The 26,919-nt window shown below is 30.8% G+C and overlaps 1 protein-coding gene across 2 annotated transcripts in view; it reads right to left on the bottom strand.

Moving 5' to 3' along the window:
• The window catches only part of LOC123294915 (integrin alpha-PS2), a 259,591-nt gene that overhangs the window by 175,224 nt on the left and 57,448 nt on the right, over positions 1-26,919 (bottom strand). For both annotated transcript variants that reach the window (XM_044876108.1, XM_044876109.1), the window contains exon 2: positions 10,438-10,556. In XM_044876108.1, coding sequence (XP_044732043.1) covers positions 10,438-10,556 — 119 coding nt within the window. The remainder of the gene's footprint in view (positions 1-10,437; positions 10,557-26,919) is intronic.

Raw genomic sequence — 26,919 nt, 5'->3', positions numbered from 1 at the left:
GTTTGGCACATGTATTTTGTTGAAAAATATTGTCAATGCATTAAGTATGAATGTTACCAAACTTTAATGGTCCAGTTTTGTGTCCACTTAATGCAAATTTTATTATTCCTACGTCAATTTTCAATACTAAATTAACCCCAATTAATTCCATTTTGTTGTTAAATCTAGTTGTCAGATCTAAAGTTTGCTGTAATGATATATATAAAAAAACATCAATTCAATTTTCTTGCAGAAAATGACAACCATTCTTTTAATAAAATTTATAAAACTTAGGTATTTTAACATTTTATTAACTTCCCAGTGGGATAGTTATTGTAATGGGTCCGATTTTGCAAATTGAAAATTGAGACATATCTCCAGGTCTCAAGGCCTTTAGAGTCGAATAATATGGTTTTTCAAAGGATGTCCGTGTGTGCACATGTATGTATGTAGGTATGTATGTTCCGATTCAATTTTCGTCTCGCTTATCTCGAGAACAAATGATGATATTGATATGGGACCAGTTTCATTTAACGCATAATTATGTAACTTAGACCTGATTAGGTTTTGAGCAAAATCCGTCAAGCCGTTTTTTGTACCAAATGGAAAATTGTATAATTGTCAATGTTATCACTCATCATTTATATAGTTTTAACGTCATGGGGGGTGCAGGAGGCGAAGCCCCCGCTGGGATGGCAAGTGGCGAGGCCCCTGGGGAATGCAGGGGGCGAAGCCCCTCTGGAAGGCCCACGAAAAAGTGAAAAAAAAAAATTAAAAAAAAAAAACTAAAACATATGATAATTTCTTATGCTTTCCACTGGGAAGTTAGCCGTGTGGACCTTTCGGGTCGCACCTAGACCGCTTTTTTAATGTTAACTTGTACATTTTAATGCATATTGTAGTAATAGTTAAAACTAAGACTTAATAATGAATTTTGCGTTGCTGTGCCAAATTAAACAGCCGTGAATTTAAGACCGTGGGACGGTTTCTTTAAAAATGACGAATGCATACTTTAAACTTCGTGAGTGGCTTCCTTTTGACGAGTTTACCAAACTTTCCTCTACGATTTTTTTCAAATGAGCATGATAACGTTATATTTGAGTTATCGCTTTGAAAAAACGTTTTACTTAAATAAAAATGATATCGACATTACCTTTAATTAATTAAATACATTTTAATACTTAAATATAAATGAGAGATATCGACATTTAATTAGTAAGTACCTACCTACCCACAGTAAGTACTTATCCACTTAGAAATTAATAATAATTGATAGCACTTTTAGACTTTAGTTTATTTATTTCGTGCACATTTTAAAACTCATTAATTATTTTGTTTAAACGACATTTAATTAAAGCAATTCAAAAGATTTAATGATCTTATCACGAATCTACCTTCTCATTATTACCTTTAAGTTCACAGTTTTGGTAAAAACCATTGCATCGTAACTTTAATTTCAGTAAATAATTTTTATCACCTTTTAATGGCGTATGATTTTTTTTATCGATACATTGTTGTTTGTGGCGTACAACTTCATTGAACTTTATACAGAGTGTTTGATTCAAGTCCACATAATGGATCATATGTCGAAAACAATAAATATATCTACGCGCTTACAGCGCAAACGTAGTAACCTTGATGGACGCACGATACCTGCCAATGACCAGTTTGGCAGGGTTACCAGCCTGGTAAATGTTACCAGACTAAATGTTACCAGCCTGGTAACATTTAGTCGTAATCGAATATTTCATAATAGACTGAATGGCCAATAACGAACGATTCAAGTATGTTTAAATTTATCTATCTAAAAATAATATTTAACGAGATTTGAGATTTATTGATGAGAAAAATAAATTTTTAGTGCAATCATTAATAAACCTTTTTCAGGTTTTTTTTTCTTTTTTTTTAAATGAAAGTAAATGTCTTGATATATGGGCTAATTTTTTTCTCCGATTTTTTTGACGTGATACGACCGAGAAAACAGACAATGAAAATCATTTAAATTCAAATTGGCGAAAACAATCCGTGAACACACAATGTTACAGAAAGTTGGTTTGACGTCATTTAAAGTTAATAATAGTGATATATTAATGCAACTGATGACACTGTTTTATTGTCATTGCTTGTCAGATTGACATCACAGATCACGTGTGCGGTGGAGCTAAAAATTTTTTTCATAGTATTTTTATTGTTAAAAATGCGTAATTTTTGAGTTACAGGCTCTACTCGACCCATATTTTCATAAAAAATTATCAAAAAGTATTTCCGTTTTTCATGAAAAAGGTCTATTGTTTCAAATTCACACACACACAACTCACGGTAACCTCCCAAGAAATTGACCAAAGTGATTTTTAACGAACAGACTGTTAATTGACATATACATTTCTTACACAAGGCACACAAATTATTTGAACTTTTATTATCAATTAGTCCTTTTATTGTAAAATATCACTGCTTAAATGTAGTCATTAATTTTTTAATAGTCGGGAAAGGTCTTCATAACCATACACACATACTAATTCTTTCCTTGAGAAAAGAACGGAGGAAAGCGTGCACGTCCTTTTGCAAGATTGAATGCCACGTAATCGCCCACAAAAGCACATATCAACTCTTTGGTGTTGTCATTTGCGTTAACAAATTGCCAAAAATGGTGTCTTTGGGACTTTTATTTTATCATATGGCTTTAAAATATTTCATTTCTGTCATCAAATGGGAAGTTTTATTTGGAAATTGTAATAAAAATTAAGGAAAAAAATAAAAAAAACCAAAGTATCGTGTTTTTGTAATCTTTAATCTGTACTCTTGTATTATTGTCGTAGTAGGTATCCATTATACAACACAATGAAGTATACAATATGTCAAACAAGTCAGTCTTGTTTATGATAAGATAATATGTCTGCTTAAGTTAATTTTTCTTTCGTGGTTGTTCAAAAATTTTTTTTCCAGCGTCTAGAGAAAAAAATCACAAGAGTATTTACTTCCTTAAAACAGATCGTAAAATACAAAAATATTTTGAAATAATTCAAAATATTTTTACAATGTGCACTTCTCCATTCCTTGTTTATCTGACGATTTTCTAATTAACGAACTTGAAATTTCAAATAGCAAAGCCCTTCTTGATACCAAATTTTATTCAAATAGGACTTAAATTGCGACCGTTAGAGAGCTTACAGAAACATAAACATGTAGAGGCATATGTATATACAAGCTAAGTTTTTAATAAAGTTTACAAAAAAAGGTTATTACCTATGTAAAAAAAGCTCTGCTTTCAAAAATGTTAACATTCAGCTATTCACTTTTGACATGGAATATACAAGGTATCTCAAATTGAGAAAATTCGAAAGGAATGTTAATGGTTGTTTAGAAATGTAGACCATTTTGAACATTGAAGAAATGTTTATTTGCTATTTTAATTTATAAAATCCTACTTAAAATGTTTATTTGCTAATTAAAAACATTTATAACAAAATAATTAATACAGATCATTTATTCTCCATACATTACGTTACTATATTATTGTTGACGTAAGTAAAAACAGTTGTTGATGTCAAAAGTGAATTGTTGAATATTAATATTTTCGAAAGCAGAAGTTTTTATAAAGAATAACTTTTTTTCGTAAACCCTATATAATAAAAAAGTTTTCCTTTTCCAGATGTAGCCAACTTAAGCAGACATCCTGTATATATATAAATTTTAACAATGGTCATTTTTGGCATCTATTAGGTACGACCGATGAACATGTAAAGAAATTTTTCCAAAACTCCATCATCAGTACAAAAGCAATAGCAACATCGAATAATTAGAAGTATCACAATAAAACTTTTGTGATGGAGCAGTTTCACAATTTTTATTTATTATAAAATCAATTAAAATTTTATTAATAAAATTGATTAGAGAATGATTTTTAAAATCTATTAATAGTTTTAATGATTTAAATCAATACCAACAAACCGATAGTTTTCAAAATCAATTATTCATTTTTAATAAAATTTATTTTAAATAGGTAGGTACTTTATAATGCCATCTGGCAGCTGGCTTTAATATTGTTTGTGTTAAGTCATTTTTAAATTAATATTATTCTTTCATTTTGAAATTAATTTTATTCTTTTTTCTTTTAAATAATTAACTTAATATTTATTATTTACAAACTTTTTTATCAATATCAATTTCTTTTATATTTTTTAGTAAAATTAATTCCTGTAATTGATTATTGTCAAAAAAGGGCATGACAAAACCAAAAGGATTGTTGTATAGCTCAATACTGTTCTCTGTTGTTCTGTGAAGGCTTTGCTATTGCTCTGCTGTTCTTTGAAGGCTATAATTGTTTGCTATTGCTGTTAGAAAATCGTTTGTTACTGTAAGTGGTCGTGAGCAAAGACTATAGGATAGACAAGAAGCAGAAGTATAATTATAAGTGACATCTGGAGTCTGAGGCGATCAACTATTAAGTTTGTCGGCCTTTGCGGGTATGGCTATTAAGTTTAACTACTTTGCGGGGGTGACTATTAACTATTAAGTTTGAAAGCCTGACTCGGTAGAGGCGCTGAAACTCGTATACTACGATTTTACATTAGCTCATATGGGCTGCTTCTCCTCTATCCTATGCTCTTTGGTCGTGAGGTACATTTACAACCTCTTTTGTCTTACGAATTTCTTATCTGTTGGTGAGTTTCAGGTTTTCATTGTTGGTTCTTAAAAAATTTGTAAAGTAGAAAGTTTTAGGAGTATAAGTATGGATATGAATCACATTATTATTTTACATATTTCTGCGTCAATAAATATTTTGTTATTTTAGTTTCCCTTAACTTTTTATTTGATTTATCCTAATTTACTTAGGATAATTTTTATTATTTGCGTTTCATGAAGTTGATCACGTCAAACTTATAAGACACCTGTTTTTGGTTCGGGGGTTAAAAATAGATAAAACCAAAGACATCCAACTGATGGAGTTCAGCAATATCACTTCAACTGGTTGAACTCTTACAAAAAAACCCTTCCAGCGAAGACACTATAAAATTGGCTTAACACCATTCTTTGTAAGAAAATAAATTGATTTGCATCTGTAACTTACGAACAAAACCATTTAAAATAATAAATGATTTAAAAGAAATGATTGAATCATTAAACTTTCTTTCCAACCCAACACAATTGCAATCTCGTTGTAGTCTCATTTGATGTTTTTTGATAATAAATAATTAACATTTGTAATCGTTAAAATAATTATAAAGTGAATTAAAAGTTAGGTTTTAACTTTCTTTAACGTTAGTTATTAATATATATATAATCAATAATAAATTTTAATACGATTTAACCATAATTGGACTCGATAATAAATTGATTTTATAAATTGGTTGAACTAAGTATTTTATATTTATTAAATATTCATTTATTAAAAATTAATTACAACACTTATTTAATCAACAGCTTTACTGTACTCAAGTTAATCAGTTGAATCTTTATATAAACTAGCTCGACCCGTGAGGAATTCTGCTCCCGTTGTTACCGTAACTCGTCGTTACTCGTGGCTAAAAACAGCAAACAACAAATTTCGTAGAAGAGTGGTAAAAAAAATCAAAAGTTCTTAAATTAATGTTAGGAAAACATGTATTAAAAATATTTAGAGTATTAGGAGAGCATGTGTACAAACCAACATGTTTAATACTAATAAACTTATTTATTAATTATTAATTATTTATTACATTTATTATCTTATATATTTAAACGAGCAATTCTTGTATATATATATTTACGATCTTGGAAATGGCTCCAACGATTTTCATGAAAATGAGTATGTAGGGGTTTTTTGGGGCGATAAATCGATCTAACAAGGTTTCATTTTAAAAAACGTCGTTTTATTCGTTTTTTCATGAAAAACTGAAACCGGCAATGCAAATTATAACTCTTCCTAACATCTATTGGTGTATATCGTAGTTAATGATTCAAATTGGTATTTGTGTGGAGACATTTAAAACGGTCTTCTATTAGTGATAAAATTTGTGTCTTTTTAAGAATACCGAGCAAAGCTCGGTCATCCAGATATTGATTATTTATGATGCAAAAAATATTTTAAATTTATGATATTTTTTGTTCAAATAATTTGTCTAGCTTGTCTTTTCCTAACCTGTACATTATAAACCGTGAGTATATTTTTCGAAAATCAGGGATGACTCATGAAAGTTTATAAAGGCATACGGAAGATAAGTGTTGGAAACAGAAAAAAACTGGCTCGAGTAATAATATATAAGATATTTTATTTTACATCACAGTGTATGTTTTTTTTTAATATAAATTTTTTTATTTTAGGTATAATAACTATTAGTGGTCTGGTTTCCCACGCGAATTCTGTTCTTTTACCCATAAGGTATGAACCTAGGTTTTTTATAACTAAGCTAATAAAATCGTACTTGCAATTAGATGTGAAATTACTACTATTCAGGTGTGAACCTCGAAAGACCATCAATTTGGGCGAACAGATGCAATTTTTTAATTAGCCACTAAAGTTGCAATTTTGTTTCGAATGCTTATATTTTTTTTTTTATATTGCTCGTTTTACACTCTTAAGCTTCAAAGCTCTGCCACTACAGTAATATTTCTCCCTCATTAAATGATTCTCATTATGATACTAAAAATGGTATTTTTGTCTTCTCATATTTATGAAACATGAAATATTTACCTAAAACGGCTGAGAGAAGGCTTGAGTGTTAGAGAGACGTTACAGAAAGACACTTCCCTACTTTTAGAGAGAAAATAAAAGTACGCAAAGCCTTAAAAAAACTTGCTATTTTGGTACAAAATGAGGGAAGAAGAAATGAAAGGGAGCACGAACTAAACTGGCATTAACTCCGTTACTTAATTTTGAGCGGGATATGGAGGTGGCGTTTAGAATTGAGAGAGAAAAAATTTTTTTTCTGTATACAAGGATGTAAAAAGTTTCAAGTATCCACAGAACAACACAAACTACAAAACTTTAAATTTCACACAAGTTATTTTTAACCCAGATTTTTTCAAACTTTAATTTTTAGTGTTGCGAATTCCAAATTTTCGCAGCTGCTACTCTGTAGGTTTTATGTTGGTTTCAACTATGTGAGTCGAGATTTCATCAGCGTTCAAAAACAAGACATAAGTGGTATCATTTTAGACGAAATTATGAAGGTGATAGTTCGAACTGAAATAGGCGTACCATTCTGTTCAGCTCCATGTTAATTCATTTTTATCGAACTGGCTCGAATAGTTCGTACACCGTTGTCACTGGAGGGATCTGGAATTTTGTTACAATAATTGTTTATTTAGGGGAAAAGAACGTTTAAGAACGAGACCAATACCACACAAGTCAAAAGACATAAAATTCAAACGTATTAAACTAAAAGACGATCATTATAAACTTTATTTTAAATCAATGATTCCAATAAAATAATTATTTAAAAAATAAGCAACAATAAAAAAGTATAAAAAATAAATTAATGAACGAAATGTGTGGGTGTGAAAAGAATTTACAAATCATTTAATTTATTTATAAAAAAATGTAGGTAGAAGTCTTACTCGTAGGGGGTTTACCAGCAGAGAACCAGCTCATGTTTCAAATAAAGATATAATTCATTTGTTGATCTCAATATAGACATATGGTTGGTATACCTATATCTATCTATACTCTATAGAGTATAGAATATAAATATGGTATAAAAAAATGTTTTATGTTTTTATTTTGAATGTGCGTAAAAGTAGAAACTACTGTTAAAAGTTTGTCAACTGATGTTTTTTTCATTTTTACACACACACGGAACACACATGTAATTTGTTACTTTTTTGGTTAATTCTATGTAGAACGAGTACCTACCTACCTACCTAATGTTTTATGATAGATGCTCTTTATGCATACACTTTTCATACTAAGTATAACTTAAAAATGATCTTTTTATAATACATGAATCCGTACATAGTGCACTAAATAACATATGTTTTTCTACTTTACTTTATTACACTGAGTCGCGAGTGTAAAAAAACATCTCTATGTTAATTTCGTCTCATTACGAGTCGTTTTTTCATTAAATTGTCAAATAAAATTTGTTTCTACACGTCTGAATAAAATAAAAATAATTAGTGAAAACAAACAATTAACTGTCTTAATTGTTGAAATACCATATATTTCATATATATAAAAGTATTAATTACGACATCGCGATCGTTTGTTACTTTTAGGTAGTCAGACATGCATACAGGTCACACACACACATGACTGATATTCCCATATAATAATAATAATGGAGTTTAACTTCCATTTTTCAAATATCCATCTATAACATTCACATCATAGGCCGTAGAAAGTAACCGAAAATAAGCGATTTTATGAATTTATTCAAAGGCAAAAAAAATCTAAGAAAAAGGAAGGTTTTGGCATCTAGGTTTAGAAGTGCTAGGGTTACGTTAATTAACGTTTTGTATACATAAAAGAACGATTTCTGGCCAATATCTCGGAAACCATCAACTTTATAAAAAATAGTTTCAAAAAAATTTGTTGGAAATTTTTTTCCCTAAAAAAATGTAGAATTAAAAATTTTGATATCTTCAGGCGTTTTTCCGAAAATTGGGAAAAACGGCCAAATATATATATATTTATATGCTAAGGTAAATGTACCATACTACGGGATGTTTAGGCATAATGCACTTTGAAGCTGATTATTGAAATAAATATAAATATTTCCACTATAAAAATTGATTTGTCGTATAAAATGATTTATTGAGAATTAGTTTTGATCATTTTTTCACCCCAAAGTCTTTAATTTATAGTATTAAACGTTAATTTTCTGGACTTCGAGTTTGTCTTCCGTGATAAAATTTGGCTTTGAACCTGATTCCGGGAATCAATTTTAGGAAATTGGGGCAAAAATCTAAATTTATTTCGACATATCCCAGAGTTCTCATTTATTATCTTCGATAATATTTATAACATATTCGTTATAAAACCAGATGTTAACCGATCGATCACTTTTTCGATTGATATTAGTATTTAAGTGTGGTTTGATTTGTTCAAAAGTCGATTTTTTTTTGTTCATATTTTAGTACTAGAGGCTCTGTTATTTTTTAAAATTAAAAATTTATTTAGTGTTTCTTATTTTTTGATTAAAATAAAAAACTCCCGGAATAACGTACACGAAAATAACGATGAAAAAGATCCGGAGCGCATCTGGAAGCTGCTGCTGGGATCGACACTGGGATCGACGTCGTCTATAGGAATTACTACCCGATCTTTGGCGGGTGTAAAATTTAGGCTCCTTTGTCTAGTTATCTACATCATCGAATGTCGTGAAGCAATAGTACCTATATGTTCTGTATCATCAAGTTTTTTTGCTTTGTCAAAATTTCTTTTCGCTCTCAGTTTTAAATATTTCATTAATAACATATATTTTTTTTAATGTGTGGTACCTCAGAACTGTCGACTGGGTGTACCGATTTTGACGATTTGTTGTCTATTTGAAAGCTTGTGCTTCCCGTTTGGTCATATTTCATTTGGGTCCAGTTCTGAAAACGGCATTAATGAGAAAACCTTAAAAGTCTTAAATTTGCATTGAGTATGCACGACAAGAGGACGCATAACTCAATAATACGCCAAACGATTTCGATGATTCTTTTTTAAGTGACAAATTAGTTAGTGTACTTCAGATTCACTAAAAATCACAAAATAAAAAAAACTTTTAATATGCACTAAAATGTAAAAACATAACGCTAATATAATGTAGTTAAAAATAATGGTTATTTTTGAAGTCGGTGTCAGCCAAGCTAATGTAGCAAACTGTTATTTTTTTGTTTAGATATCAAGCCGAGTTTAAGTTTCCATACCGAAAAATTTGTCAGAATGTTTCGGAAGTTTTCTAAATTTTGTAAATTTCACCCGTTTTTCTATTAAATAATAATAGCTGATAGAACTTAAATACGTAATAAATAAAATTAAACCTATTCTCGATCTGTGATGTCAATTCTAGAAACTAGATACTGCTTAATTTTATACTAATTCCTATGTTTATATAAAAACATCTTGTTCAGTTTTTTTAGAAATTTTCTTGTTTTTAGATGTTTTGATACATTATGTTGAACAATTTTAATATTTTCGACAAGAATATTACTTAAATATGAAGCCAATAATAGATTTAATTCCTAACAAGTATTTTAATGAACCAGGATGGCTACCAGATGAATGTTGACTACATACATTCTTCCCAATCTGTATTGTATTTTTTACTTTTACCTCTTACTTTCAATTATTTTGCATGTTTTTAATTACATTGTAAACTTCTATATGAATATCTAATATCTAATATTGATAATAAATTACCAATTTTTGATATTTTAGTATTTAGTTAGCAGTTATTTTATTTCCTATAAAGGGAACAATTACACAAAATAATTAGACAAGTGTGTTTACCTAATATAAAATATTCATAAAATTTAATTAAACAAAATTACCTTTTCTGTCGAATGGTAACTCCTGGCAAGATTCACTTACAACACTACACCTATACACTGCACCACCACGAACCACCCCTGGCTGTGTCGTTTCAGCTTCTGGTGCTCCCACAATAACCCTAGAATAGAAATAAGACATAATTACATAAAAATTACCAATATATTTACTGTAATAAGTATTCTATAAACATTTATAAAATATTTTAATATTGAAATTTTGCTAGGCATTTCGAATATAAGTACTCCAAAGTAGTTGATTCCAAAAATAATGAATTATAGGACGTACAGCGGACAAAAAGTTTTTATTATCGAATTTTTTGCTAACAATAAATTTTTGTGTTAAGAAATAATGTTCGGTGGGTTACTTAAAGTCTAACCGCCCTCGTTCCAACTAGGTCCGAGAGTTTTACCTTCATTTAAAGCATATCATGGCTTCCTGCCGTATGAAAATTCATATATGAGTATTATAACAAGATATGATTTAAAAAAACCTATTAACGGGGCTGGGTTGCAATATAATTTCTTCCTTATGCGGAGCAGGTGAGCCTCGATCAAACCCGAGACATTTTTTCGGCTAGGGACTTGTATAATATTATGGAGGGGCAGCCATATTTTATAATAAAATAAAGTCTTGTCCGATGTTTCGGACCGTTTATTTAATATTTGTTCATTTGAGAATTTAGCAACGATTTGCTAACCATAAATCAAATGTGGGCACATCGTGTGTCATCCATTAAAAATAATCAATACAAAATAATATGTTAATATTTAATGTTTATTAATATGCATCCATCTCTTTATTATACTTATGTATGTTGCTAATATGAGCAGCATCGAACAAGGTTGGGCAACAAAACAACTTCCTGTCTGATTATTATTTTAACGAATAAAAACCTTTAACTAATGCTTTATATATCTAGATTCTAGACAACTGTTTTAACCAAACGAGTACCTACACTCCAAATATATTGCATTTTAACTTTAACTTCCATAATTATAGAACTTTTTTCTACTTCTGCTACTTGTTCCCCAATTTAGTATTTAAGCTAGCTTTTTCCTCTTGGTGATTCTTGGCTTAGCTTTTAAACTAGGAGCTGCGTTAGCAAAGCCAGACAGGCTAAGCAGATTCTCTCGGACACCAGACAGGTTATAGACACATATACTATATTGTTAAAAATTAAAAAATCGAAAGTTACATTATAAGTTTTTCTAGAATTTTTATTTCGAAAAGTAAGCGCGTAGAGAAAAGAGTATTTTTTTGGTTAAAACTGCTCAAAAAATACAATAGTTTTTATTTTGAAAAAATTTAAATTTTTGTACTTATTATATATTTTAACGATGGTTATTTTTGACATCTATTAAGTAGGATCGATGAACATTTGAAGGAATTATTTCTATCATCAGGATGTAAAGCCAATGCATATATTTATTTATTTTGAATATATATCCGTTAAGTTATTTTGTGTATTTTTCTGCCGATTTAATTGTTTTTATATTTCTTTTTAACATTATGCATTTTTTCTTACTTGATTTTAGTGAAGGAATTTCTTACTTGATTTTAGTGAAGGGAGTTCTTACTTGATTTTTGTGAAAAAAGTGTAGTTTTACTTCAAGTTTAAACGAAGAATCATAAAAGTCGTTTCATAATTAGCAAGAATACCGCGTAATATCATAAAAAACATGGGAACAGTTTTGAAGAAGTATGGATTGGAACGATTTACTCGATTTTATTGGACCCGTGACAACTGTTAATATGAAAGGCATACACAACATCATACTCTTTTTCAGTCCAGTCAATTTGATAGTATATATTTTACATTGTTTTTGTGCAGGATCTTTTATACATTTTAAATTAATTTTAGAAAGAAAAATCTAGGAGAATATTCACGTAAGTTTAGACGAGATAAGAATACCTCAGATTAAATTTTCGCATTGCGTCAAGCAATGGAGAAATGCAATGAATATAATATCGGCCTACACATACTATTCGTAGATTCAAAATTTTTTTTTCAATATCAATAGGTGCAAAGTTAAAGAAGCAATAAAAGACCTAGGGTTGTCTGGGAAATTAAAAACGTAATCATGATGACAATGGACGGATCAAATGCCCAAGTCAAAATCAACGATCTAAATAACCCATTCAACATCAATAAAGAGGTCAGCCAAGGAGATTATCATTATACCACCCTCAGTTATCAAGCATTTTGACCAGCGCGGCGCTATATTGAAATCAACACAGATATGTTCCTATGTAGGTGACATCGGAATGAGCTCGGACCAAAACTGGGCTTGTGGAGTTGTCCAGGAGCATGAAAAACGCAATACATGATCGCAATAATACAAAGTTTTCAACACAAGGAGGGAGGCCCAAAATGTCACGGATGATCTCCGAATTATGATGATCAAAGAATGGTGTTCTAAGGCGAAAAACAGACGGCTATGTAGGTCAATTAATGAAGAGGTCAAAGTCCACCCAGCGCTGTAGTGCCATTTGGTCAGTTAAATTAGTTTTATTACAATTTATCACCAAAACAAATTCCACTACATGACAAATTCAAGAAAATGAATTTAAAATACATATAACTAAATAAATAAATAAAAAATTTGTAATCTTTTATGGCCTTAACATGTATAATGAATTAATGCATAGTTAAACTTTAAAATTTGTTTTCAAAACGAAAAGAACAACTTGCTACAGTCCGCCCTCCATTTGAATAAAAGGCAAGACTGTTCAATACATTAAACATTTATTTGCAAACAGTTTTCTCGTATACAAACTTTGACATAACAGTAATTTTTTGTAAACTTATATTGGGATTGTTAAAGTGTGTACACGAGAAAACTGTCAGCCAATAAATTTTAAGTGTATTGAACAGTCTTGCATTTTATTCAAATAAATGGCAGCCTGTAAATGAATGAAAAAAAATTTGTTCTCTTTCTTTTACAAACAAATGTTAATTTTTAACTATGCATTAATTCATTATGAAAGTTATTTTATACATTTTTCTGTTGCTTGTTGGCAGAAGTAAAAATTTTATTATTTTTTCTATCACAAGTTGATAACTAATAACTTATATTCAAATGAATGTATGTAGTTATATAATAAAGTACATTTTAACCAAAGAAAAGCATTACGTACTCATACGTTTTACGTACTCATATATTTTATCAATTCTTAAACTCCAAATTCGTAACATGAAAACGTATTATTCAATTTTGTTGTTTCCGTAAGAAATTTTGACTTTGTCAGTTTAAGAATTTTTTACTGTGGTTTTATGCATTGAATACTTCAGTTTAAAAACCCTATACAAATATAGAAGTGATTTGATGTTTTGCACACTAAATTAGCAGTTACCTATAACTATATTAAGATGAATATTATTTGATGAGTTTGATACAACCATAATAAATAAATAAATAAATATTATTATTATTATCATTATTAATATCATAAATTTAGTAGCGCTATAGGCCGTAGGGTATCATGTTGTGTTGTGTTGTGTTGCTTAGTTTATGAATGTAATACCGTGTTAGATAGATATTGTAATGGTAGGTTTTACTTTCATCTTGCGTGCGTGCGTGCATGCATGAAACAAGCGTTACTCTTTATTAGATACCTAACATTAACTTAATGTTATTACTTATTAGATATTAATAGGCCTTCATAGATATGTTGTAACTACACCATCTGATAACTTTATTAGATACTACCTAAATCGATACATATTAAAATTATAATAAATTTTTAAAAAATAATTGTTATCTGTAATAAGATTGTATATTAATCTCAACAATTTTTAACATCTGTCTAAACATGTTTTAACATTTTCAATATTTTTGGAGTATAAAGAAAAACACACCTGAGCAATGAGCCAGAATTAAAACCACAAGCTCTGGTTTATCGGACCAGCGTTTTAAGCAGACTTGAGCGTTTGAAGATTGTGAGGATAATTAACTTTCATTAATCTAATGCCTGATGGTTTTGATAATTATCGCAAACACAGGTTTAAATGAAACCGTTGTACAAAGGTAAAATATATAATTAAACAGAAAAAAAAAAACTGAAATTGAGGAAAAATTGATAACAGAAATCACTTATTAATTTATCAAAATTTGAATATCAAAAAAAACTGTAAAGATCGAGAATACTAATGAGAAAGCCCCTCAAACATGTAAAAAATATATCAAAAAGCCTGTTTTTTTAAAACACGTAAATAGAGTTAGTTCAGGCAGGTTCATTGATGTTGTAAATTAAACTGAATTGCTATTCAGTCCAGTTTACCGAACAACAACAGCTCAGTTAAATTCTTACACTGAGTTTTTGGAGTGTACGATGGCTGAGTGTTTACACACAACAACACACAACACATATATATCACGGTATACTAATTTGAGTCCCAAGTTTGTAAAAGACTGAATATATGAAATATATATTAAGATATTCTTACTTATTTTAATCCGAAGTTTGTAATATCCTGTATCTATAAAATATGTATCAAGGTGTACTTCTTTTTGTCCCAAGTTTGTAGTATCCTGTATATGAAATATATATCAAGTTATACTAAATTTAATCCCAGCCTGTAATTATTAAATAAATATGAAAGTATACTAATTTAAGTCTCAAAGTAATAGCCTGTATAAATGATATGTATAAATGTAATATATATATAAGGTATACTAAGTTTAGTCCCAAGTTTATAACGCTTAAAAATATTGATGCTACGAACAAAATTTGGGTATAGGTGTTCATAAAATCACCTAATTAGTCCATTTACGGTTGTACGTTCGTCCGTCCGTCTGTAAACACGATAACTCAAAAACGAAAAAAGATATCAAGCAGAAATTTTTACAGCGCACTCAGGACGTAAAAAGTAATTAGGTCTTTGGCTCGTAAGACCCATTTTGTAAACCGTTAGAGGTAGAACAAAAGTTTAAATGTAAAAAATGTTCCTTATTAAAACATAAACAACTTTTGTTTGAAACATTCTTTTGTAAACATCACTGTTTACTCACGACGGCACACATTAGATGCAAATTGTATAGTATGTATTAATATGGGATTAACAGTTATGCATGTGTGACTGACATGTATATATCAGTCATGTATATGTGTTATGTGATAGAGTAATCAACTATACATCGTATTTAAACAATTAACTCAGCCAATTGTTTGTTTTCACTTGTCGTTTTTTTTTCGTAAACTGAACGGTCAATTACTTTTTTATTAGATTCAAAAAACCCCTAATTTGTTTATTTACATATAGGTATATAGTTTTTTTCGAAAAGTTATTTTCTGTAACAAAAACGCGAACCATAAATGTTCAAAAATCCGCAACCTCCCAGTTAGTTGCCTAACGACTAAGATAGGTCCGTTGTGACTTATCTAGCAAGGCTACTGAGCCGGTTAAAAAAAAGTATTAATATACGTTAAGTAAAATTGAATTTATCTGTTCTCTGTTTCTGTGCGAAATATATTTTGTAAAGCTAGCGTTATTGTCATGATTCCTGAAACATTCTGTGTAATATTTGTACACATAGTAATCCATTAAAATAATTAATTATTATCAGACATACAAAGTAAAGTGACAAAAGTCACAGCTTGAAGTCTACCTATTGAGACTGACTGGATCTTTTTAATCTATGCATGAATATGTTTTGCATAATGGTAGATATCTGCTTAATAAAGTTTTAAATGCAGATTTGATTGCAAAACATATAATTTTGTGGACGTTTACTGAATTCATAATGTAAGTGCATTGCATTATAATGGGAAAAGAAAGTTGTTTATTAAATTGAATTAATATTGTTATTGAAAACCCACACACAAGTTTCCATAAATGAAAAAAGGTTCATTTAATTATAATATAGAAAATTATTATATTATAATGTAGGTAGAGATACGCACCTCACTACATCTCAGCGCAGCGCTGCGTTCTAATGATGTGCGAGTGCAAGCGATGCACATTTTAAAAGAATTTTAAAAATGTGTTGTAAACTAGAGCTGTTATGAAAATTTATTACATTTAATGAAATCATCCAATATCTATCTATCTGTATGTATGATTGATCCACTTTAATTAATATCACTTTAATCCGTATTAGACAGTGATTCTATTCTAATATAAAGCATTACTTTTGATTTGATTTAAAGGATTCAAGAATGACATAAGAATTATATTTATCACAAGTAAAATTTTACTTGACATATAATTATGCCATTTTCAGTGTTTTTTAACAAATACTTTGGCATTGTTTCGTCGAATGCAAAAACTGCATCTTTCTAGCATGTATACTGCTAAAAACGTAATTTTGGGGATATTTCCGAATTTCCGGAGATTTACGATGTGGGTAATGCAATTTTTCGACCTCTTCTGTTAATTTGCTTTAGTTCGAGTTGATTGTTGAAATCCCATCTTTCTAGTAAGTATCAAACTTAAAACGTAATTTTGGGGCTTTACATTTCTTTGGACATGGCCATGTAGGATCATTATATCTGAAGCATTCTAAAACTATTATCATTTCTTTATAAACGATAACTTACTTTCATTTACAGTTTTATTGATTTTCTATAATCCGTTAATTTTTCATTTTGAAAATACCTATCGATGTTTCAATAGGAAACTCTTATATTTGCTAACCCTTTTAGCCTTTTAACCCCTTTTTGTTTGCTTATAATGTCTGCCGTTTGTGCTAAAAGGGTAAAAGCTAAAGCTCAAAAAAATTGAAAAATGAAAAAATTTATTATTAACCCTTCTATTCATTTCAATCCTTTTGACATTGGCAAAATTTTTCATTTTCTACAAATTCAGCCAGTTACTTTCTTTTAGCATAGATTGAGAACACATAGTAATAATTTTAATCATTTTAGACTTCAATTTTTAATTTTTGAAATTACCTTTATCAATCATTAAAGAGCCTTCCTTACAGACTCACGGTTTAGTATAAGTGATGTAAAAAGGCGTAAAACAATTTATCTGTAAAGACAGCATAACAACGGTGCCTGATTTGATAACGCAGAAAAATAAAACGAGCAATTTTACTTAAATTTCTATACAAAAAGTTTCTTTATGGTTTTTTGATAAGGTGTTATTAACGAGATACTGTTTAGTTAATTATCATTTATAATTTTGATAATTAATATTAGCAAACCCTTTATACACTTTGCATTTTTTTTTTCACTTCAATATTTACAGAGACATAAAACTTTTTAAAACATTAACATAAATATCGTTGTAAATTCTATCCCACCAAAAACATTCTGTAAAAAACTATCCTAGTCTCGATGGAGCTGCTTGTTTATCTCTAAAAAGTAATGAAAGCTAGACAAAGTCGTGCCAAGTCTAAGGTTCCTTACTATAATTAGTTTATTATTATAGTTAATGTTGTGTGACTTGGCCGTTGAAGGGTACACAAGGGTACAAAACCAGGTGCTCTATGACACCATTGCTGAGACCACGTCAACGTCCTCGGTCATTACACAACATTAACTATAATAATAAAGAAATCGCAGCAAGGAACCTTAGACTTGGCACGACTTTGTCTAGATTTCAGTACTTTTTAGAGATAAACAAGCAGCTCCACCGAGACTTGGTTAGTTTTTTATAGAATGTTTTTGGTGGGATTTCACTTCTTTTTGTAGAAACGTGGGCATATTGATTTGTTTTTTTCAGGGTCACCAGGTACTCCAGATCTTCGATTATCCTAGTTTTTATAGTTTTCCTTTTATGTGGCCCTTTCCCTCTCTGAGTTTATGGGAAGTACTAGCTCTATTCTGAGGATCATGAGTGAGTGAGTGTCATAAATGCGAAACTTTGCTTTCGCTGAACTTCGGAACTAAATGACCTACAGACTTGAAATTTTGGATTTTAAGTATGTGATTATAGCTTACTGGATGACTATTTCTGCGTTCTGGTCTTATCCAGGGATTCTCAAATAAGGGCCTGAAAATACGGCGAAATGGTACCAGTAAAGGATGGTACGGCAGTGTTTGCTTCGCGATCGACTTGGCGGGGCACTGCCGTGCCCCCGACGTTAGTGAAAACATGTTTAGAGTAGATATTGTACGAAATTATTTTCTATAACCTTGCCTCTTCTAAAATTTTCAATTTCATAAGTATTAATCACTGAACTCACAAAAGCGAGAATTAACGAAGCTGCATGTCTCAAGTGGTACATGAGATCTAAAAACTGCAATGAAACTTCTTGGAAGGAAATTCGTACTTCACTTGGATGGAAATTCAAATTATGAATCCAACAATTTATGTTGTGGACCTCAAATGAATACCATGAAAATTTAATAAAGCAAAGGAATTAAATTTGTAAAAATAATCAAAGCCACCGGAATCCGGTCCTACACGTCTGCTTAAAATTTTTCACTGCAATATATTTTCATATTGATTCGTGATTCGAATTTGTTTCCATATTTTTGTGAAATAAAAGGAATCTATTTTGAAAAAACAACATTTTTTGAATATAATTTTACTCTTTTGTTCGAAACTTTATCATCGTATATCTCGAAACGAATAGCCTTTACTCAGAGATATAAACTTTTTTATGCATTCATGAAACACCCTACGATCAATGCATAAAAAAGTTTATACTCTGAGCAAAGGCTGTTCGTTTCGAGATATACGATGATAAAGTTTCGAACAAAAGAGTAAGATGATAATCAAAAAAACTTTTTCAAAATAGATTCTTTTTACAAAAATATGGGAAAAAAATCGTATAAAAAAATTTTAATATAAAATACTTTTTAAGGGACAAGCTTTTATTGTACTAAAAAGTAGAAAATAATTTTATCTATGAGTCATACCCGACTATTTGTGAAAGCTTGAGGCGCTCAATTTAAAATATCAAAAATGAATCGGAACGCCTCATCTATTCAACATGCCTAATTATTTTTCGAGTCATTCTTGATATTAAGCGCCACAAACTTTTACAAATAGTCGGATATGAGTGACTCACACATATAATTATTTTCTACGTTTTAGTACAATAAAAGCTTGTCCCTTAAAAAGTATTTTTTATTAAAATTTTTAATCTAAGACTACAAAAAATGTATATATATCAAATATGATAGAAGCGATGAAAAAATCAGAACGCCACAACCTTACCATGCATTGACATCCAAACTAAATGTGCATGCAAAATTTCAGCTCAATCGGAAACCGGAAAGATTAAACTTTTTTTTCCATAATTGATTACAGATAGACAACGGGACAGGTGAAACTAAATAAAAGCTTGAGAAATAAATTGTGATAATAAAATGTAGAAAATATTTCATTGCTTAAAAAATTAAAAAAACCCGCTTTTACAACTTGGTGATCTAGAAAAGAAGAAGTAATTTAAAAAAAAAAAAAAAAAAGTGTGATTGAGAAAAAAATCATTTTATGGTAAAAAAGCGGGAAGTGTTAGATTTCAATTATTATAAATGTTTTATTGGTAAAAGTAAACTCATTATAAAATATTTTATGGAAGCACGCGACGATTTTTTTCTAAACCTTATTTACTAAATTATTTTTTACTTTTTAATCCAGCTGGTTACAAAAGTGTGTTTTTTAATTTTTGTAATTATTAAATTTAATATTATTCATTAATATGATGGAATACACTTCCAAATAAATTTTAGTTAATCGTTAATCCTGAAGTTCCTGTTCAGAATAATAAAATTAAACTTTCAAAATGGATGTATTGTCATCAGTACTTTATAAGTGTGTGCAGTTTCAATTCAATCCGACGTTTTGATGTGGGTGAAAATCACGTTCCTAAATTTCCTTAATAGATACATAACCACATATCAAGCTAATAAAAGCGTGTTAAAAATGAAATTTAATGTTTACAATACCATTTTTCTTCGAAACTTTATCATCGTATATCTTGAAAACGAAAAGTTTTGACCATAGATTTCACCTTTTTCCCTTTTTTTAAACCAAGAATCGCGCCCTAGTTTTTTCGTAATATTAAAAACCCCCCTTATTATTGAGCTAATTTTATTTCAAAACCCTGTATATCGACGAATAATTAAAGTTTATAATATCGTTAACATGAAACATCAGTTGATGAAACTCCGTGTAATGACTTAAAATATTTATCTTGTACCTCTAATTAGACATTCTTCTTGACTATCCTTCCTTGTTTTCATACAAACATCTGGTACATGTAGGTTCCCTCGAAGCAAATTTCTGATACGTTCGACTTAACAGAGTCAATAAAATAATTATTATCACTACATAGTATAAAACAAAGTCGCTTTCTCTGTCCCTATGCCCCTTTGTATGCTTAAATCTTTGAAACTACGCAACGGATTTTGATAGATAGAGTGATTCAAGAGGAACCGGAAGGTTTATATGTATAATAACATCCATTAAATTGTGGAGAAGTACTGCTTTTTTTGAGGTTTCTAATGTGATGTCGTAAATAATTACATTTTTTCCGCATAGATTGCAAACGCAGGCTGAACCCTACGAGTTTTATCAAAATAATGTACTAAGTATTGTACACATTGAAAAGGTCTACAGAAAAGTCCGTGCGAAGCCGGGGCGGGTCGCTAGTCAGTAATAAACGACTGTAGTTCATTTTATTTTGGTTGTGTGATTATTTAATTCAAATCAAATCAAAAAATATGTTTGAACAACATTTTATTTATCTTTTAAATAGTTAAATTTAATTAGGTTATAAACTAATCAGTTTAATTCAAAATGCCAATTCACCACAGTTAATTAATTAAAAAAAATTGCATTTCAAAATGTATTAAATAGTAATAATAATTTATTAACAAAGTACCACAAATTTTTCTATGCACCAACCAATAGCTAATTGACCATTGAACGCGTAAAATGTACTTATTGTACGCAAATGGTATTGTTAATGAAAAAATTGAGGTAAGAAAGAAAGCACTTATTCAATAAAATTGTTTGTTATTTAACATTTGTTTATTTATGTTGTAAATTAAGGTTCAGAATAAGGTCTAATTCTCGACGATATATTAGATTCGGCCTTTTAGATTATATACCTATTATATTCGGCCAAAAACTCGCAAACTAAGGTCTGCCCGAACCAGCCAGTATTTATTCTATTGGGAAACTTGGATTTGTCTACTTGGATATTTGGATTTATTTTTTTACTCGGTTATCTTTTTTCACACTATAAGTATTTTTCCCTCAAAGAAAACCCTTTTTAAGACAGATTTAACAGAATAATTTCCCGAGAAACTTACGTTTTAAATTTTGCGCTCAATTTTTTTACCGTTCATAATTCAATGCATACAATGGCGTAAAGTATGATCCGCCCCCTCACAGTCACAACTTGCACTTAAACTAGGCGGGGTCTCCTTTTGTCAAATATAAAGTTTATGAAATAATTTACGTGAATGCCTTATAACGTGTAAATGAAGTAAGTAAATATTTTCACATATTAATTATTAAAATTTACAATAGCCAAGTTGATCATAAATGAAGTAATAAAATTTGCAACAACGATTTTAAATCAGGAATGTAAATCATTTTTATAAGGTTAGTGTGTGCATGTAAATAAATATGTACATTTGTTGGTTGGTATCCTGGTGAGAGAAACTTAGGGATTTAAGTAAATAAAAAATAAAGTTTAATCTTCACTTGTAAATAAACAAATAAATACTTTATTTTATATTTCCTAAAATTTATAATTTATGATGGACCTCTTTTATAAATATTAAGTACTTATGAAATATTATTATATTTTACTTAATATGTAGTACTTTGGTATTTGTGTATGACTGATATTTTTAATTTCTTTTTTTTTTTTTTTTATAATCCTTATTTAGGAGATTTTAGCTATTTAAATAAGTTCCATATTCTTTTAATTATATCACATAAATTTATTGTGTAATATTATAATTTTTGATTATCACCGATTGCAAGTGAAAGACATTTTTTTAATTATTTTACTGGTCTACTAATTTTTACTTACAAAATTATTCTGCAGTTAAAGTTTTTTAAAATCAAATTTTACGCGTTCATAATGTTTTTCCATATTTGCGGTTTTAATGGAAGCGTACCGCATGTTCATAGCTAAAAGCCCCGCAAATAAGATTTTATATAGGGTATTTTTGAGGTTATGTTACAACTCACTTTTTAGTACGATAATATGACGACATATTTTCAATAAGTTCAGCAAAATTGTCTCTTTCCTTATTTCCCAAAGATTTGCGGTAAGGCGAGTTTTTTTACCTTCCAAAAAAGTGTGGAACATATTTAAATAAATTTCTCATTTGAGTATTGACGAATTTTAGCTTCACTTAATATTGAAAATTTCTGATAAAGTATTTGCAAACTAGTAGTAGTTTAGTAACACTTTTTGTTGGCCAACTAAAGAAATTTTGAACATTTTTTTGTCCAGGTTGAAGTGACATTGAGGCCGTGATGATGACTATGAGGGGGCCACTTCTACTTTATGATATTCTTTTCTTTCACAACTATACCATCCAAAAACAAAGTAAGAATATTTCGAGTAGCCTAGTGTTAATTCTTTTGGCAGAGCTACAACATTAAAATCTCAGCATATTTAGCATTGGTGTTTATGGACTTAATCCGCAGTAAAAAGGTTTTTTGTATTTTCAAGTATATAATATGCACTGCGTGACAAATAGAGATAAAAGTTGTAGCGGACGCATCTTTCCGTTGACCATTAATTATTCAAGTAATTAATGGACGAGGAAGGCTGTGACGTTGCATTTACCATAACAACATAATTTGTATAAATATTCATTCGATTAATAAATTCTTAACTTTGAAGTCAGATTTATTATTTGCGTGTCAACTTATCTTTCAGAAGAAGGTTCTGGTGAAGACCTTATATTTGGTTCCGATACCGCGAATCGAACCCGAGCGTCCTGGGTGAAGACCTTATAAAGTTAGTTAGAAAAGTGTCAATTACTTCTTTTTATTTGTACTTTTAAAGGTTTCTATCAAATCACTGACATCTTTACAAAAAACTAAGCTTTCAGTCATTTCCAAATGCTGCGTCAACTCTTTTGGGCTAGTACGGTAAGGTCTTATAATCAAACCTCTTCCTAAAAAGTTCCATTGTTTCAGCCAGTCTAGTAATTCTGCTTTGTTTTATATTATGATATGGAGGAAATTTTTTTAGAAACACCTTTCTCTATGCAAATATATGAGTTGCAAGGTAGAAATAATAATCAGTTACATGATTCGTCAATTCTCGCCATAGCACTGGCACTATAAAGCCAAATGATGATTTTTTTTTGCCAATCAGTCACTTCAAACTTAAACGTATAGCACGCAAATTGCAACAGAAATGTGGAATCCAGCTTTTATTCTTGTGTTTGATGACTTGGTAAAAGTAGTAAAAATAGGTTTGTTTTATTGAAGGTAATAAAGAACACCTTTGCTTACTAATCAACTCACCACAAATGTAATAAAAATTGTCAGGATTATTCATACATTTTTAAGACAGTTCTTTATAAAATGTAATTATTGGTTTTTACATGAACACTTACACAGCACTAAATACAATGTTTTTAATATTTGATGCTACTAACTAAATAAATATCACTATTATCAAGTTAAACTGTCTAAGGAAAATTTCAGGAATGCAAAAACTTAATTGTATAAATGACTTAGAAACTTGCATTTAGCTTGGGTAGACAAACAGACATTAGTTTGAATTATTTCAAACACTTCTTCACTGTAGACTACTGTTTTATTGAAAACAACATTTAAAAAATTGGAAGTAATATTTAGCAAAAAATAATAATTATAATATTAACTTCATTAAAAAGAAATTTTAAACTTAGCAAAGATAGGAACACAAAGGCAGCAAAAAAACCATTGAAATAGACTTGCGGAATCAAATACTTTAATTTTGCATTGTTCCTGTTTCTCAAAAAAAGAATGAGAAACATAAAAAGAAAGAGATTGGATATCATATATGAACAGCAAGCCGATTTAATTTGTTTCATTCTTATTGGCAATTAATTTCACAAAATAGTATTAATTAATAGTACAATTCGATTTACCCACCCATTTGTATGAATAATGGCAACATCAGACTTTTATGTTCTATATGGATTCAAGAAACTTAAATTTGTAAAATTATAAAAAAAAAGAAAAAAAAAACATACATACATACAAATATACATACATACATACAGACCAAGTCAATAGACCAATTCAGTGTTATAAATGCTGGCAGTTTGGACACCTAGATAGAAACTGTAAAAGCACAGTAGACCGGTCCCAACTCTGCATTCGATGTGGACAAGGTGGCCACAAAATTGATGATTGTAAAAATTTAGCCATATGTGACTTGTGTGCTGAACAACGCGGTACAGACCACATTGGCCATCATGCAGGTACTAGCAGATGCCCAGTTTTTAAGGGGCGCTCCGTAAGTTAAAGAACAGACGAACATGAAGATACTTCAGCTCAACCTTAATCACTGTGAAACTGCGCATGATTTGCTCATGCAGACAGTGCGCGAACTAGAGCTAGATCTTTTACTTATAGCTGAGCCATACAGGCAGCTGAATACTCAACCATGGGAAACAGACAGCACCACTAAAGCCGTCATTTGGTCTTGTGGCAAGATTTCTTTTCAGGGTATTATTAAAAACGCAGAAGCCGGCTACGTAGCAGCATGTACTGATGGAATTCGATTTTACAGCTGTTATGCACCCACCCAGTCTTTCTATTGAAGAATTTATTGATTGCCTGGAGCGGTTAACTGAGGATGCGAGCCAGTATTGTCAAGTGGCAATAGCCGGTGACTTCAATTCCTGGGCAATAGACGGGGACAGCAAGGTCACTAATGAACGAGGAGGGGTGCTACTCGAGGCTATGGCCACACTAGATGTAGTTCTGCTCAACAGTGGCGATGCGCCAACATTTACTAAAGGAGTAGCAGGTTCTATAGTGGATCTCGCATTTGTCAGCAGCACCCTCATCAAGGGAAGATACTCGTGGAAGGTGATGGATACCTACACAGCCAAAGATCATAGTGCTGTTTTTTGGAATATATCGATTGGCTAGAATTCAAGACGAGTAAATCGGCCAACGCGACTTGGTGGAAAGCTCAATAATTTGACCTGATTGGGTTCGCAGTAGCCTTAAAGAGCGACTCAATCATCACTGGAAATGCTGAGGAAAAAACCAAGGACCTAATGATGACAGTTGTCTAGGCTTGCGACGCGAGTATGCCCCGAAAACGCAGCATGAATCAGCGTCCATCGGTGCACCAGATCAGTGTTCTGCGTAAAGAGTGCTTCAAGAAAAGAAGAATCTATCAGCGTTACTGTCGACGACCGAAGCGGAATACAAAAAGACACGTCGAATATTAAAAAAAGGTATACAAGATAGTAAAAGAAAATGCTGGGAGGAGCTAATCAGTGAGATAAATAAAGACCCGTGGGGCAGGCCGTATAAGGTGGCTATGATCCGCCTGAACAGTCAACAAATGCTGCCACCGCGCTGGAAAATAGTCTCCACGCTGTTTCCCCAACAACGGGAATTAAACTACCCTGCAATAGAGTGCAGATTGGAGAAGATCCCACCTATAACAGAGGACGAGCTGAAGAAAGCGTGCAATCGAGTTGGGAATAGTAAAGCTCCAGATTAGATTAGATAGAAATCCCTAACACTGCTTTGAAAGCAGCAATCAAATTAGCACCAAAATTGTTCCTAGAAGCTTACGATGCATGTCTTAAAGAAGGTACTTTTCCTCGGAAGTGGAAGCAACAGAGACTTGTACTACTCCCAAAAGGAAAGAAGCCACTAGAAGAACCATCATCTCATTTATCGCCCGCTCTGCATGCTAGATACAGCTGGCAAGATTCTCGAACGGATAATCCATCAAAGAATCGAAGCAGCAGTTGAACCACTTCTAGCCAACAACCAGTATGGCTTCCGAAAAGGGCGATTAACGCTTGACGCAGTAAATCTTGTCGTCACCACAGCCAAGAATGTGATTGCAGGGACCAGATGGAAGGGAGGTGCGAAGAAATATTGCGTAGTAGTACCAGGATACCTGCGTAGGATGGTTGCGGCTTATTTCACTAATTGGCTCCTGAAATACGACACGAAGGACTGTCCGATGTATTATAAAATAACAGGGAGGAGTACCTGAGGGCTCGGTTCTAGCTTGTGGAACATCATGTATGATGATTTGCTGAAGTTAGTATTGTCAGTAAATGTTAAAATCGTGGCATATGCCGATAACGTGGCCGTATTGATTGTCGCAAAGCATCTTCAGGAAGTAAATTTTGCGTTTGATATCACTTTTGAGAGGATCACCCGTCGATGACTACAGTAAACCTGCAACTAGCGCAGCATAAGACTGAGGCAGTGCTCATTACTAGTAGAAAGCAGGTGGAAACCATCACATTTGGAGTTGGAGAGCACGATATTACACCGCAGCCGTTCATTCGATACCTGGGAGTGATGCTTGATGCCCGACTCAATTTCAAGCAGCAGGAAGAACATGTTAGTG

The sequence above is a fragment of the Chrysoperla carnea genome, chromosome 3 (genome assembly GCF_905475395.1).
Source record: "Chrysoperla carnea chromosome 3, inChrCarn1.1, whole genome shotgun sequence".
Taxonomy (NCBI): domain Eukaryota; kingdom Metazoa; phylum Arthropoda; class Insecta; order Neuroptera; family Chrysopidae; genus Chrysoperla; species Chrysoperla carnea.
The sequence above is the reverse complement of the archived record's forward strand: the minus strand, read 5'-3'. Positions and strand labels throughout refer to the sequence as shown.